Source organism: Pagrus pagrus (assembly GCF_965226575.1).
Source record: "Pagrus pagrus genome assembly, chromosome: 9".
Taxonomy (NCBI): domain Eukaryota; kingdom Metazoa; phylum Chordata; class Actinopteri; order Spariformes; family Sparidae; genus Pagrus; species Pagrus pagrus.
In genome coordinates, this window is record NC_140193.1 from 28761802 (window position 1) to 28780862 (window position 19061).

The 19061-nt window shown below is 41.8% G+C and overlaps 3 protein-coding genes across 3 annotated transcripts in view; 2 read left to right on the plus strand and 1 right to left on the minus strand.

Annotated features, from left to right (window-relative positions):
* Window positions 1–313: 313 nt before the first annotated feature.
* On the plus strand, window positions 314–1582 carry LOC311262934 (trace amine-associated receptor 13c-like; the record flags this gene model as incomplete). Its single annotated transcript, XM_084362684.1, has 2 exons — window positions 314–483; window positions 766–1582. The coding sequence occupies 2 exons, from the start codon at window positions 314–316 to the stop codon at window positions 1580–1582; spliced, it is 987 nt and encodes a 328-aa protein (XP_084218810.1).
* Window positions 1583–5365: 3783 nt separating this feature from the next.
* Window positions 5366–6718, plus strand: LOC311262935 (trace amine-associated receptor 13c-like; the record flags this gene model as incomplete). Its single annotated transcript, XM_084362685.1, has 2 exons — window positions 5366–5526; window positions 5899–6718. The coding sequence occupies 2 exons, from the start codon at window positions 5366–5368 to the stop codon at window positions 6716–6718; spliced, it is 981 nt and encodes a 326-aa protein (XP_084218811.1).
* Window positions 6719–11289: 4571 nt separating this feature from the next.
* The window catches only part of LOC311262936 (trace amine-associated receptor 13c-like), a gene marked incomplete at both ends in the record, with an annotated part of 207116 nt that continues 199344 nt past the window's right edge, over window positions 11290–19061 (minus strand). The window contains one exon of the mRNA XM_084362686.1: window positions 11290–12109. Coding sequence (XP_084218812.1) covers window positions 11290–12109 — 820 coding nt within the window. The remainder of the gene's footprint in view (window positions 12110–19061) is intronic.

The window sequence follows — 19061 nt, forward strand, 5'->3', positions numbered from 1 at the left end:
TAAGTGAACAAATTTGAAGATATTCCCTGAGGCCCTCTTGAGATAGCGCCTACACAAGAATGTTATGCATGTATGGACAACCCCAAAACATAATACCTCTAGCCACAGCTATTGACGGCATGGAGGCATAAAAACAAGTGTAGACAGAAAAAGCATGATGTGAGGGAGGAGGGACATCAGTCGCTATGTGAACTGTGAGAAAACACGAGCTGTAGTGTGAAGAAGGCACAGGGACAATAGTTATAAAAGAGCTGTGTGACGGTGTTTTGGACAGAGAGCTGCCAGAACTCGGCAGAACTTCTCCTCTTTGGTGATGGAGTCATTGGATGGAACAGAACTCTGCTTTCCACAGCTAAACTCATCCTGCGAGAAACCTACACATCCTCGCACTGAAGCCATGCTCATTTATGTTCTTCTTTCCTCCATTTCTCTGATCACCGTGTCTCTAAACCTGCTGGTCATCATCTCCATCTCCCACTTCAGGCAGATATAATCATCTAAAGTGTTTTCATAAATATAATAACTTGACTATTTACTAGAAATTGTTTTATTCTGATATAGTTATGACACACTATACTGTCTCTGCCGTCTCACAGCTATTTTGTGTCTGTTTGATGATAATTTACAGTGTGTAATGTCTTTTATTGCCATTGCCTCTTTTCATTTAGACATGTTGCTGCATTACTACATTTAAAGAACAAATTAAATCATTTGTTATGACTTTGTGGCTAAAATATGTAAAGTGATGATATTCTCCCTCTCCAGGCAGCTCCATACCCCTACCAACCTCCTCCTCCTCTCTCTGGCTGTCTCTGACCTCCTTGTGGGCCTTGTGCTGATGCCAGTTGAAATCATCTACATAGAGTCCTGCTGGTTTCTTGGTGACATTCTGTGCACTATGTATTATGTTGTGGACTATATCATTACCTCTGCCTCAGTAGCCAACATGGTGCTCATATCAATTGACCGCTATATAGCTATATGTGAGCCTCTGCATTACCCCACCAAAGTCACTAAAATAAGAGCACAAATCTGTGTTTGTTTGAGTTGGGTTTGTTCTGTTCTCTTCAGGATTCTCCTTTTACATGATCACTTGGAAAAACCCGGAAAATCCAACTCCTGTTTTGGAGAGTGTGTGGTTGTAATCAATTACATAGCAGGGATTATTGACCTTATTTTCACCTTTATTATACCCATTTCCATCATCATAATTCTGTATATGAGAGTATTTGTGGTGGCTGTGTCTCAGGCACGTGCCATGCGGTCTCATATTGCAGCTACAGCCCAACATTCAGGGACAGTAACTGTGAAGAAAACAGAGATGAAAGCGGCAAGGACTCTTGGTATTGTCCTAGTTGTGTTTTTGTTGTGTTTCTGTCCATACTATTACCCCAGTCTGGTAGGTGAAGATACATCAGTCGATGCTTCATCTGTACCCTTTGAAATTTGGCTGGCACATTTTAACTCCTGTTTGAACCCTGTCATATATGCCTTTTTCTACCCCTGGTTCAGAAAATCTATTCGACACATTCTGACACTTAAGGTACTGAAGCCTGGCTCACGTGATGCTATAATACTATGATGACATGTAAGGGCTTTCAAACTAATGTTTTTTAATGGGAGAGGAATGATAATTAATTGTGCTCTTCTTGAGCAAATCATGAAAAATTGTTGATGTTCTTTAATTGTATACTGTGTATGAATATATACATTAAACTGTTGATCAATGTTGCACTCTTCTAGTCAGATTTCCTCATGGACATACATACAGAGATAAACACTGACATTCATGTGTGAAACCTCACTAGTTCATGTGGCTTGTGATTAAGACACTTCAGTAATAATCATTTAAGCATAAACATATTCATGTTTAAACAGAATATCCAATGTGAAAAAAGCATGCATTAATTAATTAAATGATTGTGTATTTTCTGTTTGAAAAACAAAACCTAGCTTACTTTGGTTTCATAGACTTCATCAAAAGAACAGAACCATATTTTTCAAATTATCATGATATTGTATTTGACATAACATGTGGTCATGTTTTATTTTATATACTGAAATTTATACTGAAAGAACTGTTTTATATATAAATACATTATATAATATAAATAAATAGTTACCAGAGGAAAAGTATTATACTGAACAGTGGCGAGAAACATACTGAGGGAAGTCAAATATTACTGGATGTCTGTTTGGAATTAATAATAATATATGAAATTCACGATGGCCGCAGGAGAACACCAAAACATTCAAAAGATAAGGAAATATTTTCTGGTTGCTCATCGGCTGATATGATTGAGCCACTGATGATGAAGCATGAATGAAATGGTGCTGCTTGTCCTGAACTGACACAATGTACCAAGTTTCTGTGTCTGAAATTGCTGACTTGTTCATTAAGTCATTACATCCAATTTGATAGACGCCTAGTAGTTTATTCTATAGTGAGCAGAACATTGAGATTTTTGACACTTCCGAATCATGACTGAAAAGCTGGAAACATGGTTTCATCCAAGGCCCCCACGTCAGTGTGGAGAGGCCTCATTTTTCTTTAAAACCATTATAGTTGTACTGTCTAGATATTGTTTGGAATTGTTTCATTCAGGTAGTAAAATATGGGGGATATTGTCCTACTACTCACAAATGTGTAGGCTTAAATTAATGTGATTGATCATGGTTGGCAAAGGATATAGCTGATAATTCATGAACATTATTTAGAACTGTATGCATAATGTGTAATATTTGCATACTGTATACTTATCTTTTTGCAAGGAAAGACTTTTATAATATATTTTTATTGAGCCACTTGAACAGGCTAACCTCACATGGCTGTCTGGTAAAAATGCTTTTCTCCATGCTATTGCATCTGATAAGAGGGTTGGTGATCTGCATGCCCTGTCAGTTGCCAGGGACTGCTTGCGTTGGAATTCTGATGGTCTGGGGTCACTATGTGGCCCAACCCCTCTGTTCTTCCCAAGAGGCTTTAGGCTTTTCACGTCAATTAGCCTATCAGTTTGGCAGTCTTTGCCTTTTTCAACACCAAAGTAATATGGCTGGGGAATTAATGACTTAACAACAACGGGACAAACTATTATAGCATGAGAGCCGAAAACTTTTTTTTTCTTGTTTATTATTGTAGTTATATAAATGTAATTTCTCATGCTGTTAGATTACAGTTAGACCACGTTGTCAGGTGCGTGCATAAATCTGAGAGTAAACTTTGTTTTGCCACTTGAAAATGATTAAACACACACTGAAACAGAGTCTTTAATGACATGTGTGACCTTTGAGTTTCATTGTTCACACTTGTGTTGCGGTAGCAAGTACACCAAATTCAGAACCTCAGAGTTCAGCTCTGTCCAAACCACAATGTGGTTAAAGGCACGTGTTGGGTCGACAGGAGCCATTCCGCCATTGTTAAGGACACGTGAGCTCTGAGTTTCAGAGTCATTACACAAGTGGCCCTAACGACTCCTCCAGTTAGTTACAACTAAAGAAGCCTCTTGGATGAGAGGTGAAACATCTTCAAGAAACTGAAACAAGTCCAGTTACCTACAATACAGCACTTAGGATTACATCAATATGTTTTCCATACATTTCAGCTTGTGGAATGTTTAACCCTATGAAGTTACTTCACATGAAGTCTGCAGATATGTAGTAGCCTACCTAAATCTCTCCGTGGAAAATATTCTTCGAGCTAGCTAAGCAGTTTTGTGTTTATATGTGCAGTATTTATTCAGTTTGGGAAATCTCATGATCTCTGGAGCATTCATGGCGGACTCAAAAAGGACTAGATGTAATCATTGCTTCACCAAAAATCCTCGAACGTGTCTTCCACATTTGCAGAAATATGGAAAAAAATGAGCAAATGTTTTTGTCTTTGTGTTGTTTTGCATAGGATTGCTTGTGACTCGTGTAATCCAAACATTTCTAATCATTTCAGAGCATTTGAAAAGTCCAAAAGTCAAAATATAAATGTATGTAATAAATGTTAATTGATGTAATAAATTCAAAAATCCACAACATGTTTTTACCGTACGAAATATTCTGCTTCAATCCATGTTTGTTGGCCTTTAGCCTTTCAAAAATAACATTTTCGTTGTGGCAAAAAAAGTTTGCTCTCAGATTTTCACGCGTACCTGATCACGTGGTCTAGCAGTTATCTAAAAGCATGAGAAATTACGTTTATATAACTACAATAACAAAGAAGAAAACGTATCTTACACTACAATAGTTTGTCCCAGTATCACCGCACATACTGTTATCGCAGTCAGCTGCTCAGACAAGGTCTGCACGCTTTCTGTTAAATCATTAATTCCCCAGCCATATTACTTTCACTTTCATGCAGTACTGTTGAAAAACAAAAAGCTGAAGCGTAATAAAAATGACGTCATGATATGGTAGCCTAATAATCATTAAATATGCTCTGTGTGGGAATCACATTCTCTCACACACGCAAATACTGTATACCTTTGATACAGTAAGAACAGCTGATTTCATGCTGAGGTAATGCTTCAGCTTCCATCCTGGAAGCTCCTCCTGGTGGATAGATAAACCATAGCAACTGGTTTCCACACATGGCGCTTAGGGGCATTTAAAATTCGGCCCCTCGTTCACTACGTCATCGCGGGGGATCTCATTCCAGTCTCGGACTCTTCCATGTCTGAACATGGACCCATTATGGAGGAACGGGAAGTTTTAAGAGGCTTCATTTGTATTGCATAATGTCTCTATGAATTCTGGATGACTCCCAGAGTTCACCTTCACTTGGAGTCTTGACGAGAAGATTCTGTAGGAGACGACTGCTGGGTACCAGGTCCCTATATCAAGTTGCTTGCTTCACCCAGGTCACACGTGACTTTGTTGGTACTATGTCTCGACGTCCTGTGCATGCGTGAGATGCATATCCAGGTATTACATACCTTCTCTGGCGGTCATCCAGAATTCATAGAACCTTAGCTACATACGTAACTCTCATTTCGTGACACAAACTAATATCTAAGGAGCATACTGCTGTTTTCATATGCTGCATTCCAATCAGTTGATGACTGTATGTAGTGACACCTTTAGTTGTACTGTGGTAAGAGTATGAGGCCAGAAAGGCAGTATGTGGTCACTTTGTCTCTTTGTTTGCTTTTCATATTTTATTTCTTTTATATTTTACTGTGCCTGACTATGTTCAGAAGTATTGGGAGCTAGAGAATGACATAATTGTCTCTGGCCTTTTGAATACATTGAATTTGCATATGGGAGGGGAGGAAAGATAGATATAAATTAGACTTATGACAAAGAGCTCTGATCAGAGAGCTGCCAGAATTTTGCAGCTTCCTCTCTCTCCCTCTCTCTCTCTCTGATAAAGAAGGCCATGAAAGAAGATGAACTCTGCCTTCCCCAACTCAACACCTCCTGCAGGAAGAGGAACCGCTCTCACTTGGAGGCAACTCTCACATCCAATCTGCTGTCCTGCATCACTCTGCTAACTGTAGTTCTTAATCTGCTGGTTATCATCTCTATCTACCACTTTAGGCAGAGATAAACTTTTCTGAATGGCCTATAAAATGTTTTTGGATTACAGATTACAGCTAGACAGCATAATGTTAGTTATGTCTTTGTTGAAAACATTTTGTCAGTATTTGCCTTTTCTTCTTCTTATTTTTTTGTTTTGTTGTACATTGCTACATGGTGTATGTATCATTGTTACTTAAAAAGCTAATGGTAACTATGATGCTGATTTTGAGATAGCTAGGAAAAATGTAGATGTAAATTTGCAGATTATTTTCTGTCTGCAAAATACTGAACAGTTCATACTTCTAGTATCATAACTGCTAACAGCAACAACATATTTCTATACCTTCTGCATGTAACAGTGTGTTCAGTGTTGATATTTTCCCATTTCAGGCAGCTCCACACCACCACCAACCTCCTCGTCCTCTCTCTGGCTGTCTCAGACTTCATTGTAGGTTTCCTGCAGATGCCAGTGGAAATCCTGCTCTTCCAAGGATGTTGGATCCTGGGTGACTTTATATGTGTTGTGATTAATTTTGTAGCTTGCCTTATTATAAGCGTTTCAGTAGGAAACATGGTGCTCATATCAGTTGACCGCTATGTTGCTATCTGTGAACCCATGTTTTACTCCACCAAAGTCACTCTGAAAAGAGTTCAACTCTGCATTTGTCTGTGTTGGATATTTTCTGCTTTCCACAACAGTTGGTTACTGAGGGATTTCTGGAAACAACCAGGCAGATATAGCTCCTGCTACGGAGAGTGCGTAATTGTAATTAATGATGTTGAAGTAGCTTTTGACTTTGTTGTGACCTTTGTTGGCCCCTTTAGCATCATCATAGTTCTGTATATGAGAGTGTTTATGGTGGCTGTGTCTCATGCTCGTGCCATGCGCGCTCGTAATGCAGCTGTCACACTCCAGCATTCAAGGACAATAACTGCTAAGAAATCAGAGATAAAAGCAGCCAGGACTCTTGGTGTTGTTGTAGTTGTGTTTCTTCTGTGCTCATCTCCATATTACTGTTTCAATGTTGCAGCTGAGAACACCTCATTAGAAGCGTCTTCTGTAGATAGTGTAATTTGGCTGATGTATTTAAACTCCAGTCTAAACCCTTTGATCTATGCCTTTTTCTACCCCTGGTTCAGAAAATCAATTAAACGCATTGTTACACTTCAGACACTGAAGCCTGGCTCATCTGAAGCCAACATAATGTAGAGAAAGACGGAGAAAGAAAGATGGATTGACCAAAAACATTCTCTCTGTAAAAAGGGAATTATTTTTCATTCTGTTATCCGTACACTGAATTTAGACATTCTCATGTTAGGACAATGTAATATAACATGGAGAAAATGACTGTACGTTTACATAACCTATACAATTGTCTATGTCATACAGTCTGTTTCTTTCATTCTTCATTTGCATTTGACTGCTGTTTGTTCTGTGCTTCACTTATCCCATCAGGACGACAAAATTACTATTGCTGGGTGGAAACCTTGTTAATTTTTTTTTAATGGCAACACAAAGACTTGTATCCTACAGAATGATAACCAGACACCGGCTCTGATTGGGGGCCTACAGGAGGGAAATTCACTGTATTTCATTATTTCAACAACAAATATTCTCCATTATCTGCTTGAAATACTGGTAAATGTTGTGCAGCTGCTTCAGACTACTGGCACCTTTTTTATTTCAAGTCAAACACAGTTATATAGTGACTTGCTTTTGCTCCAAAACTGTATTTTGTTCTTTTTGTGAATGTGTTAATCAAATTGAATAATATATTAAATTGTCTCAATAAAATCAGAATCAGAAATACTTTATTATCCCGGAGAGGATATTGTTTGTGTTACAGCTGCTCCCATTCAAAGTTCAGAATATGCAGAAATATTATTATTATTATTATTATTATTATTATTATTATTATTATTAATAATAATAATAATAATAATATCAACAAAAATACAAGAAATGTACATATATACAGAGCAATAATGCCACACTCAGAGCGAGGAATTAAACAGTTTGATAGCCACAGGCAGGAATGATTTCCTGTGGCGCTCTGTGGTGCATCTTGGTGGGATCAGTCTAGTGCTGAATGTACTCCTGTGGCTGACCACCACATCATGGAGTGGATGAGAGCCATTGTCCAAGATGACATGTAACTTGGACAGCATCCTCCTCTCTGACACAAAAAAAGTGTGTCAATAAAATATTGGATCAATAAGCAAGTCAATATGAGTCGCAGTAAGAATAAAATCTTCATTACTAATCCTTAATCCTAACAATACAGAACTTCATGCCACTCAGTGGCTGGTTAATAGTCAAGGAACAACTCATGAAGAAACTTGTGTTGGGACCTCACCACATGGTCCTGACAATGGAGAGGCCTGCATGTAAACAATGGAAAGTGTGCCAACTCTAGTGGTCCAGTAAGTCACACCTGAGGGCTATTCCAGAAAGGAGGTTCAACAAACTCTGAGGCTAACCCTGAACTCTGAGTTGACTTACTCTGTGAAGTGAAACTCTGAGTTTTCAGTTCCAGAACAGCTGATCTGAGTTAGGTAAGTCGACTCTGAGTGTGTTAACTCTCTTATTTTAGGCTATTTTATTTAATTTCAATTGGCTGAAAATGAAACGGGCTATAAAAACAGTCTCACGATGGCTCCTCACTTTGGTTTTATTTCACATATTAAACAAAGTAAAAGTTTATTCAGTGGATATTTTAACTTGTAGTAGCTTTTACCACCAACAGATGCTGTTCCTAACATCCTGCTGAGTAGATGAACATGAAGTGGTGCTCACCTCCACCTCCACCACGTCCGCCAGAGGCAGAAGAGCTGGTCCTGAGTCAGGTCGCTGGGTGACCAGAGGCTGAGGGCGTCACTCACCCCCAGGACCCAACATTAGAGGCAGACACACACTTACTGTCTACAGATTGAACTAGAAGTCATTTAGTCTTATACTCAATGCGGCGGCAAACTAGAAACACGGACTTTGAAATTACGTTGTTGGAAAAAATACAATAGGCTATACTGATAGTTACTTTTGTAGCTATCTGTGGGAAATACAGAAAGCCAAATGAAATGTGAGTTATTTCTCTTTTTCTGGCTGCTGGAAGGTGATTGATTAACCTGCGAAATGATAAAAAAAAAAAAAAAAAAAAAACGAAGAGGATTGTTCAGATCTGAGAGCACGTCAGCGATGACGTGTAGCCTGATATTCGCTGTGCGGCCGGAGAATATAAAGGACGGACTGATGAGAAGCGGTCTACTGTTCGGTTCAGTCCTCGTCAGGGAGTGAGAGCTCATCTAAATGAATCTAAATTCTCCTCCTGGTGTAAAACTATGTGAATTATTTCTGCTTCAACATGATCGGACTGAGAAGGAAAGGACAGCCGCTGTCAGACAGCTCCGTCAGACTCAGGGTTTCTTCAGGTAAACCTGCCAGTGAGCAGGTTATGTTCACAGAGTAAGTTACCGCAGTAACAGACCCAGAGTTTAAGTTACCTCTCTTTCTGGAACTGAAAACTCTGAGTTTCTCTCATCTCAGGGTTAACAAACTCAGAGTTTTCACAAAACCCGCTTTCTGAAATACCCCCCTCGTTGTTACATTTCTCCAGAATCAAAGCTCTCTTCTACCATTGGCTGAAAGTGAACCTGAACACACCGCACTTCTGGCGCAACAACCATGATATCTGCAGAGTTTAAGTACAGCTGCATGTCTACAACTCACGGCAGACCCACGTAATGCACTGTTGGAAGCAGTAGCTTTCAACTGTGCAGCAGTTACTAGCCCTTTTCACACCTGACTCTGCATTATCTCTGCAGCGAAGGCTCACCATTTCTCCACATTTGTTTGTTCACACTGAACCAAGCAGCTCCGGCATAAAGCTGCACCAGTGTGTTAATTCATTCAGCAAGCCGGCACTGAGGTGTGATGGTACAAGTCATGATGTTGACATCTGTGTGGTTTTTTCAACATTTTTCCCCTGGTGTCCACCTGTTAATGTACACATGTATTGGCCGACTGTTAATAATCATATGGATGCAGTTATAATGTGCTGGGATTGAGATCCTGACCTACCATATATCTTTAGGTTAAGAAATTAACCCCGGTTCTCTGAAACATGAGTGAGGTATCTCACTATGGGACATGCTCCCTGTGTTTGTCCCCAGGAGCTATTTTCCACTCAGCAGCCCTGACTGGCAGACAGACGTGATGTCCGCTCCCTGGAGGAGGGACTTCCTCCTCCTTATAAAAACTGGGCGTAATGTCATTTATTCAGTCTGAGCAAGCACACCTCTTCCTCGATCCAGGCAAGGAGGGTGGTCTGGTGAGATACCTCACTCATGTTTCAGAGAACTGGGGTTAATTTCTTAACCTAAAGTTCTCTTTCAACATTCATTTAGATATATCTCACTATGGGATATAGAGACTCCCAGACTTGCCAGACTAGATTACCTCGAAGACCAGTCATTAATACACCGCCAAATCCCACGCGCAAAACTGTGTGAGACAGTGTGGGTGCAGTACCATCCAATTTATAGAATCTAGAGAAAGTGTGAGGCGTAGCCCAGCTGGCGGCAGCACATATCTCTTCAATAGAAACACCCTGAAGCAGTGCCCATGACGCAGCCATACCACGAGTGGAATGAGCATGCAGCCCTGCAGGGGGTCGCAACCCCTTGCTATCATAGGCCAAGGCAATAGCCTCCACAATCCAGTGTGACAAATGCTGTTTCATAGAGGCTTCCACAAGTGACGTAGCCCATCACAAAAATAGCTGCTCTGATTTCCTGAATCCAGCCGTCTTGTCAACATATGCGCATAATGCGTGCACTGGGCTGAGCGCATTCAGGCGTTCGTGCTCCTGTGAGGAGAAAGGAGGAAGATAGAACGCTGACAGCTCAATAGGGCGGCATGAAAGTGCTGGGTTAAAAAACCTTGGGCACAAACGTGGGGTTGGGCTTCAGTAAAACCTTAGAGTCCCCCATTAAAAACTGCATACATGCCGTGTTCACCAACAACGCATGAATGTCACTCACGTGCTTGGCCGAAGCTAACGTGAGTAGCAAAGCCGTTTTAAAAGAGAGCAGTTTAAGCCCTACCTTATGCAAAGGCTCAAAAGGTGGGTACGACAGTGCATCAAGCACCAAGGATAAATCCCACGGGGCAGCCAAGTTCCTTGACACTGGTTGAAGGTGCCTAGCTCCCTTCATAAACTGACAAAGGAGGGGTTGCTTACGTGCTGTCTTGTCTCCAAAGCCTACGTGACACGCCGACATAGCGGCCAAGTACACTTTGACAGTGGAGAATGCCAAACCTTTGTCCAGCAGCTCCTGCAAAAACGTCAGAATTACTTCCTGTCTTCACCAGAATTGGGAATGTGTTGCATTGTGTAATTTGAATCTGCTGCTTGTGATCACATCACACCTTTGCATTTAAGCAAATATCTGACCAATTTTATCATGTAACGTATTACACAAAGGACTGCCATGGCAGAAAATGAGAGACTTTATTCCAATCTGATAGCAGTGTAAATTGCAGCATTAATTACAGTTCTCTTGGACAGCACCGGCTGTTCATATTACTCTTAAATAGTCCTGGTGATCCATGGTGATGGCTCAGAATGTGTTGGTATTTGTGGCTTATTATGTATAGATAACAATATAATATAACAGAAATGAGTTGAGTAGCTGTTTAAAAAGTGTGTTTGTTCCTTGAGCACTAAGATAGCTGGAGGTCATTTTAGTACAGATATAGTACAGACATGTTTGAAGATATCACTACAGTATGTTGGCATTACATGAGTCAGGCTGCAGTATCTGAAATGAAACAATGAGTTTGATAGATTTTCTAAACCAGGGGTAGAAAAAAGCATAGACCACTGGATTTAGACAGGAGTTACAATACAGTAGCCAGACCCCAAAAATTGAAATTGCCACACTGGTTGACATGTCTTGGCCTGCAAGGGACGGATAAAAATACGGACAGAAACATATAAGAAACACAACTACGACAACACCAAGAGTCCTGGCTGCTTTCATCTCAGACTTCTTAGCGGTTGCACTAACTGAACCCTGCAGTTTGACAACTGCAATATGAGACCGCATGGCTCGAGCCTGAGACACAGCCACCACAAATACTCTCATATACAGAACTATGATGACAACAATGGGGCCAACAAATGTCAACATGACATCTACAGCTCCTGTTATAGAGTCAATTACAACTATGCACTCTCCATAGCAGGAATTATATCTTTCTGGCTGTTCAAGGTAGTCCATCAATATCAGACCATTATAGAACGCAGAGCAGCCCCAACACAGACAAACACAGATTTGAACTCTTTTCTGAGTGACTTTGGTAAGGTAACACAAAGGGTCACAAATGGCCACATAACGGTCAACGGATATGAGCACCATGTTTCCTACTGAGGCAGATGTAAGGAGAAAAGAGGCATAGTAAAACAGTCCACATACAAAGCTCCCCAAAAACCAGCAGCCCCCTATAAGAAGGATTCGAACAGGCATCAACAGGAGGCCGACAAGGAAGTCTGAGACAGCCAGGGAGAGGAGGAGGAAGTTGGTGGTGGTGTGGAGCTGCCTGGAGAAAAAGATGATCGTCAATGAACATGTATGTAGCAGTTTTGGAAGTCATAAAAATATTCCTGTCTGTCACAGTATGAATAGTCAAATATTTCCAGTTACAACACAGTATAGAACATTAAGTATAATTTTCAAATATCTAGCATGTGCTCAACAACATCCCTGACATGACAATAGATTCAATAGCAGTTCTGCATTCTACTGTATGTGTGTCTATAGTAGAGGAGATGACGGTCAGAGAATATGCAGTCAAACTGGATTCCAACATTCATGTCATCAGTGCATTCAGGGTTGCAGAGTTATTAGTAGTTGTTCTAGGAGGAGTACTAGTAATACTATACAAGTATGTTAAATGCTAAATGCAATACATGTTAACTGTTCAAAACTCAAAATGTTATGTTTCATAAAATGTCATAATGTAACAATATCCCTATTTTCCCAGAAACAACAAAAAAAAATCATGTGCTGATACTAAGTAGAAATATTTCAGATTATGAGTTTGTCTTCATGCCTGAAGTGGGAGATAGAGATGATGACCAGCAGGTTTAGAGCTACAGTGAGTACAGAGATGCAAGACAGCAGGATGTAAAGGAAAATGGCGTCAGCACGATGCTGTGTTGGCTTCTTGCAGGAGGCGTTAAGTAGCTGTGGAAAGCAGAGATCAGGTCGTTCCAGTGTCTCCATTATCAGAGAGAGAAAAGGAGAAGAGAGGCTGATGAGCTCTGGCAGCTTTCCGACCAAAGTTTTCTCCGTAATGAAGCTGATTTATCCCACTCCTCCTCCTTTTCCCATAACCAACGGACATTGCTTTGATTCTGTGACGCAATAATTAGATATAGTTACTATGGTTTTATGGAGAGTTGAACCTTGTGGATTGGTTTCTTAAAGAAAGAAAATGGACACGTTATTATGTTATCAACTGATATGGATCCCTTTATATCAGCAACAGTCTGATTGTGCCATCACAGAAAAGAACCCACTCTAGACACCTAAAGCATGGGCCACCTGCATGAGTAGTACATGTGAATCATGAAGCCTGCTTTTTTTTTGTTTTGCTTTTCAAATCAGATCTCACCCAAATATAATATGTTCAGTTTATACACTTTTTTATGAAAAAACAATCTGCCCAGCAAGTTAAAGGGTCATTTAAATTCACTGCTTAATGCAAGGGTGTCACTTTGTGTTGAATAGTGGTGGCATAAGAGCTCAAACTTTGTGATTTAAGGCAATGTAATGTGGAAAAATGCATACTGGAACAAGAAAGGGCATATCCTAGGCTACTGCAGACTTCATAATACAAAACACTCAGCATAAAATGCACAACAGTGTTGACTGCTTAACAAATGAACGCAAATGCATCCACAGCTGCAACACCTTATCAACTGAACAATGCCAAAATAACATCTAGTGTAGAAAGAAACTGCACGAAAATATGACAAAATAGAAACAACTGAAATAAAAACATTAACAAAGTGAGCAAAGAAAAATCAACCTCACTTTTAGCTGTTGAGTTAAACTTCCTTGTTGTAATGCCGCAAGAGGAAAAGTGAGGAGACATCAGAAACTATTTCTGTCAACAAAAGTAATGAAAGGTGATGCAGCGAAACACGTCAGGCTCTGATCTGTCATCATGCCTCTGCCGCAGTAGGTTAAACGTGCCAGTTGTCATGATCTGTCAGATTCTGTGGTGGATATTTTGTGCTCGGTGTTTTGTTTTGAGGTATCTCCACGGTAAGTCCACGGGTCCAGACGGGATCAGCTCCAGGCTCCTCAAGTCCTGTGCAGACCAGCTGTGCAGGATTGTGGAGTACATCTTTAACATGAGCCTGAAGCTGGGAAAAGTGCCACTGCTGTGGAAAACCTCCTGCGTGGTACCAGTACCAAAGATCCCTCACCCAAAGGACTTCAACAGCTACAGACCAGTTGCTCTCACTTCACACCTGATGAAGACCCTGGAGCGGCTGGTCCTTGTCCATCTCCGCCCTCTGGTGGGTCCTTTTATGGACCCTCTCCAGTTTGCCTACCAGCCTGGCATCGGAGTGGACGACGCCATCATCTTCCTCCTGGACAGATCACTGTCCCACCTGGAGCAGCCTGGAAGCACTGTGAGGATCATGTTCTTTGATTTCTCCAGTGCTTTCAACACCATACAGCCTGCACTGTTGGGGGACAAGCTGGAGCTCACGGGGGTGGACCAACACCTCACGTCCTGGATCCTCGATTACCTCACCAACCGGCCACAGTATGTGAGGGCTCGGGACTGTGTGTCGGACACGGTTGTCTGCAGTACAGGGGCCCCACAGGGAACAGTCCTGGCCCCTTTCCTGTTCACCCTGTACACTGCTGATTTCTCCCACCAAACACCCCACAGCCATCTACAAAAGTTCTCTGACGACTCTGCTATCGTCGGCCTCATCAGGGACGGGGATGACGGAGCCTACAGAGAACTTATTCAGGACTTTGTGGACTGGTGCCAGCGGAACCACCTCCAGCTCAACGCCGGGAAGACCAAAGAGCTGGTGGTGGATTTCCGCAGGCGCAAACAACCCTGCATTCAGGTGAACATCCTGGGAACGGACATTGAGATGGTGACGTCTTACAAGTACCTGGGAGTTCACCTGAACAACAAACTGGACTGGACTGATCACACTGCAGCAATATACAAGAAAGGTCAGAGCAGACTCCATCTGCTGAGGAAGCTCAGGTCCTTTGGAGTGCAGGGGGCACTCCTGACTTCTTTCTATGACTCTGTGGTGGCATCAGCCATTTTCTATGGTGTAGTCTGCTGGAGCAGCAGCATCTCGGCAGCAGATAGGAAGAGACTTGATAAACTTATCAAGAAGGCCAGCTCCATCCTGGGATGCCCTCTTGACCCAGTGCAGGTGGTGGGAGACAGCAGGATGATGGCCAAGCTATCATCGCTGCTGGTGAAGGAGTCCCACCCCCTACAGGCCACTATCACAGCACTGGTCAGCTCCTTCAGTGACAGGCTGATACACCCCAAGTGTGTGAAGGAGAGGTATCGCAGGTCCTTCCTTCCTGCTGCTGTCAGAGTCTACAACCAGCACTGCTCCCAGTAGACCTCACTGTGCACTGTACAATAAAAAACTCTGCACATATCCACACACTTTCTGGTTTGCACAAATTGGACAATTTTTAATATCCATATTTATTATTTATTGTTTGTAAATAAAAATACCAACTGTTTAAACTTACACTGTCCATATTATAAATAATAAATACTATGTCATATTGTAAATACCAATTTCATATTGTAGATATTATGTATATACCAGTTAAATTCTATTTCTTATGTCTTATTATATTGTTTATTTTTTACTTTTAATTATTGTTTAAGTGTGATACTGTCCTTTGGCTGTTGTGACAAAGAAATTTCCCCATTTGTGGGACAAATAAAGGAATTCTGATTCTGATTCTGATTCTGATCTGTGCAACAACACATTCTGAGCTATGATTTAACTGTGACATGTTGCTCCTCTTTGTAGGGGTTAAGGAATGTGGCTGATGTTGAGAAGATCTGTTAGAAGACACATAGTCGTTAATCAGCTCTGTGTGTGCACTAAAGGTTAGCCGGAGGGTAAGGTACTAAACCGAGTTCAACTCTTATGCCAGATGTTTGGAGCGGGCGCAACGTAAACATGTCCATATAGCGACAGAGAGACAGTCCAGTCAACTTTAGGTTGTAAGTTCAAGAAGTGAAATCAGCAGAGTTAAGTAACTTATAGAAGATGAGACATTCCAAAGGGGCCGGAGGCAGATCAACTCCTCTTTCGCCTATTGGATAGATGGACCCTCATTCCACTAAAGTGACCAATTATAAGAAGTAGGTAGGTGCGGGCGAAAGGGATCTAAAAAGGCCCGCGCGTACAGAGAAAGTTAGGTGGTTACTTGTAGATTTCCTAGATTGAAGGTTCGAGAGGATTTCTGGTAGAGCCGCACTGGTTCGGACGCAGGCTTGAAATCTGTTTCAATAAAGATTGCTCTATCATTCCACCCAGCCTGACCTACACGCCGACACCTTTGAGGAAGACAGCCTAGAAACAACAGTTTCTTTTTCTGTTGTGCTTGCAGAGGTGCATTGAGAGGCTGGGCGGAGCTGTCCACTTACTGGAGCTGCTGTCACACACTCACCTGCAGCAGGTTGGCAATCAGTGCCTGCTGATAAGCCCTGCTTTTCACACTACTTGTTGCCAGATGATTTCGTCACTAAGATGCAGTACATGGCTCTGGATAGATCGTTGTTCAGTAAGACTCAGTATTTTCGTGTTGCTCTCCTGGAGATCTAATATTTCTTGCGTTTTCTCTGCATCCACTGTTCACCTGCACTCCTACTATCAGTGTTTCCAGCTCCAGCCGTCCAGCTCTCCGCACCTCTGCAGCCAACAGAATTACCCTGTGCTCACCGGATCCTAAACTCGCCGCGCTTCCACCAGCGCCACCGTGAGCTACCTCTCCTCCACCCACACACTCCCAGATGGGGACTCAGCCTGGGACTCTCCACATCTTCACCTGCCAATTCCTTGTGAATTCAATAAATTACTTTGTACTCAACTCCCTGCCTCATTGTCTGTTTTTGGGTCTACACTCTACCAACTGAGCGTAACACCAGTCCTGCAGTGATTGTCTGCATCCACAGATTTAATAAAGTGTATACAAAGCCAGACTGAGTGAATATACATGACACATGACGTTGAACTCAGTCATTCATGCAGCAAGACTATTGGGCAGACTATGCGATTGGCTGTGTTTCTTGAAAAAATACAGTCGACTACCCTGATTAAAATAAATGGGAAGACCTGCGTTTTTATTGCACCACTGGATGGTCTGAATCCAGCCTAACACATTACTACTATCACTGTTGGTGACACTTGGTTCTGATACAAATTTCTCTCAATGATATGACATTGGTGTAGAATCTCCTGAGATACCCTCTTCTGCTATTCCAATCTCAAACAACAAAACAAAGACCAGCTGCCAGTCATTCAGCTGAAAGAATAAAGTAAACCATAATTATTAAAAAGAGCAAGGGAGGGGAAACAGCAAAGTCAAAAGAAGTGCAGATATGAAATAAAAACCTGCGTATGCTCACAGTGGGTTCAGTTCTCATGGCTAGAAAGACTATTTTTGCATTCCCTCGCAATTCTCTTTTTCATCATTTCATGCAATTCCCATCTCATACGACCACAAGTTAGGTGTGAGCCCCCACGTCTAGCTCTGTCCAATCAAATGAAGACAATAACATTAGAGGTGTGTCCATAGCAGTCTGTCATCTTTCTGAAAATGTTTCATATCAGATTACTTATTTGACTCAAGGCCCCAGGAGGAGTGCCAGGCTTTGAAACCAGTTTTTTGCAGTGGCCAAACCATGTAATTACATCGTCACATGATGCACTGCAGCCCAAAAAGCAACAAGCTTACATTGTGAAAGACGCAACATGTGAACGATGAATAATTTTTTTTGAGTATCACAACTGGTCTTAAATGGAGCCCTTCGGTCCAATAAAATTTAGAAAATTTAGAAGAGCTGCACAATTAAACTATTTCATCACCATTCAAGTTAGGCCACCTGTTCAGCAGAAGTCTCTAGTGTGCACACTCTATGGGCCGCACAACAAGGAAGATCCAGGTATTTTCATACCCGGGGAGTCAAGTTTTTTTGCTTCAAAATGTCACGGAGCAGTTCTCTCACCCTCTGTCATCAGTAGTTTGTCTATTTTCCGTGTGCATATTTGGTCAATGCTTTTCTTCATCGGGCTACAGCAATGAGTGTGATTTAATTTTAGCTTGAATATTTTGATACATTAGGGCAGAAAGCATGTACGGGTTTTTTCCTCATGTATACATCGCCGAAGACACTACCAGTTTCCACTTTAGTGTTGATTGGTCCTGTAACGTTGCTTTGCAGGTCATTTCTCTTTTATTTGATGAGTGAAGGATCTGTTTAGCTGTCAGATTGTGAACACCATCAGATCAACAGGGCCCCACTCTGCGCCTCCAGCTTATCCATTCACATAGACACCGGCTCGCCACAGTTGCGGCTCTGATACTACCTCCGGGGGTGCATCAGAGCCGCAGCATAACTGTCCCCCCTCTCCGCATCTCAAACTTTCACAAAGAATCGGCGCATGATTCCGCACTTCAGCACTCAAAGGGCAGTGCGAATGGGGCTAGTGAAAGGGTGCGCCCAAACATGCAGATCTTACCTTGCCTAGGCTGCAGGCCTCAACCTCTCTGGACAAGCTAAAGATTACTTTGTGCTTAACAAACACGTTTTGGATCAGAGGGGGAGACGCTGCTTAATCCAGCCTTCAAACCCTGAGAAGTGAAGAGAATCTCACCCAGAAAGAAGTGGACCGCTGCTGAACCCCACTTTTTTCCTGCGACGACTCTGTGTTTCCTCTGCTTCGATGCAGAGAACAGCCACTGTCAGCCCACTAGTTGGACACCACAGCGGAAAACGCCATTTCTTCATGCTGAGGAACAAGAGGCATTAGACACACGCTAATCACCACCCATGCAATCACAAGTGAGGCGTAATTTAGCGTCTGGGCAGATCCTAGAAATTTCTAGCATGTATTGTATACTTTAAGCTGCAATTATTTGTGAATTTTGTGGATCGTCGAGTCCGATTTGCTGCTGTTTTACACTGTAAAACTTTGTGATTGCTGTTTGCCTTTTCTTTGTAGTCGCCATGAGTTGATTTGCGCTTTTCCACTTTGCAGATCCAAATGTAAGCTTTACCACCATTTGAGTGCACAATGAGGCACATTTTATATCTGGGACAATGGACCAATGGAAGGTGATGAAGCCCGACTTTGCTCATCGGCTGAGTGATAGAAAGGTGAGTATTCTGTCTCTCCACAGTAGGTTCCTCCTCCTTGCTACGCTCCAAGCGGTAGCTTTTTTTTCTTCCCCCCCTTTCTCCTGTC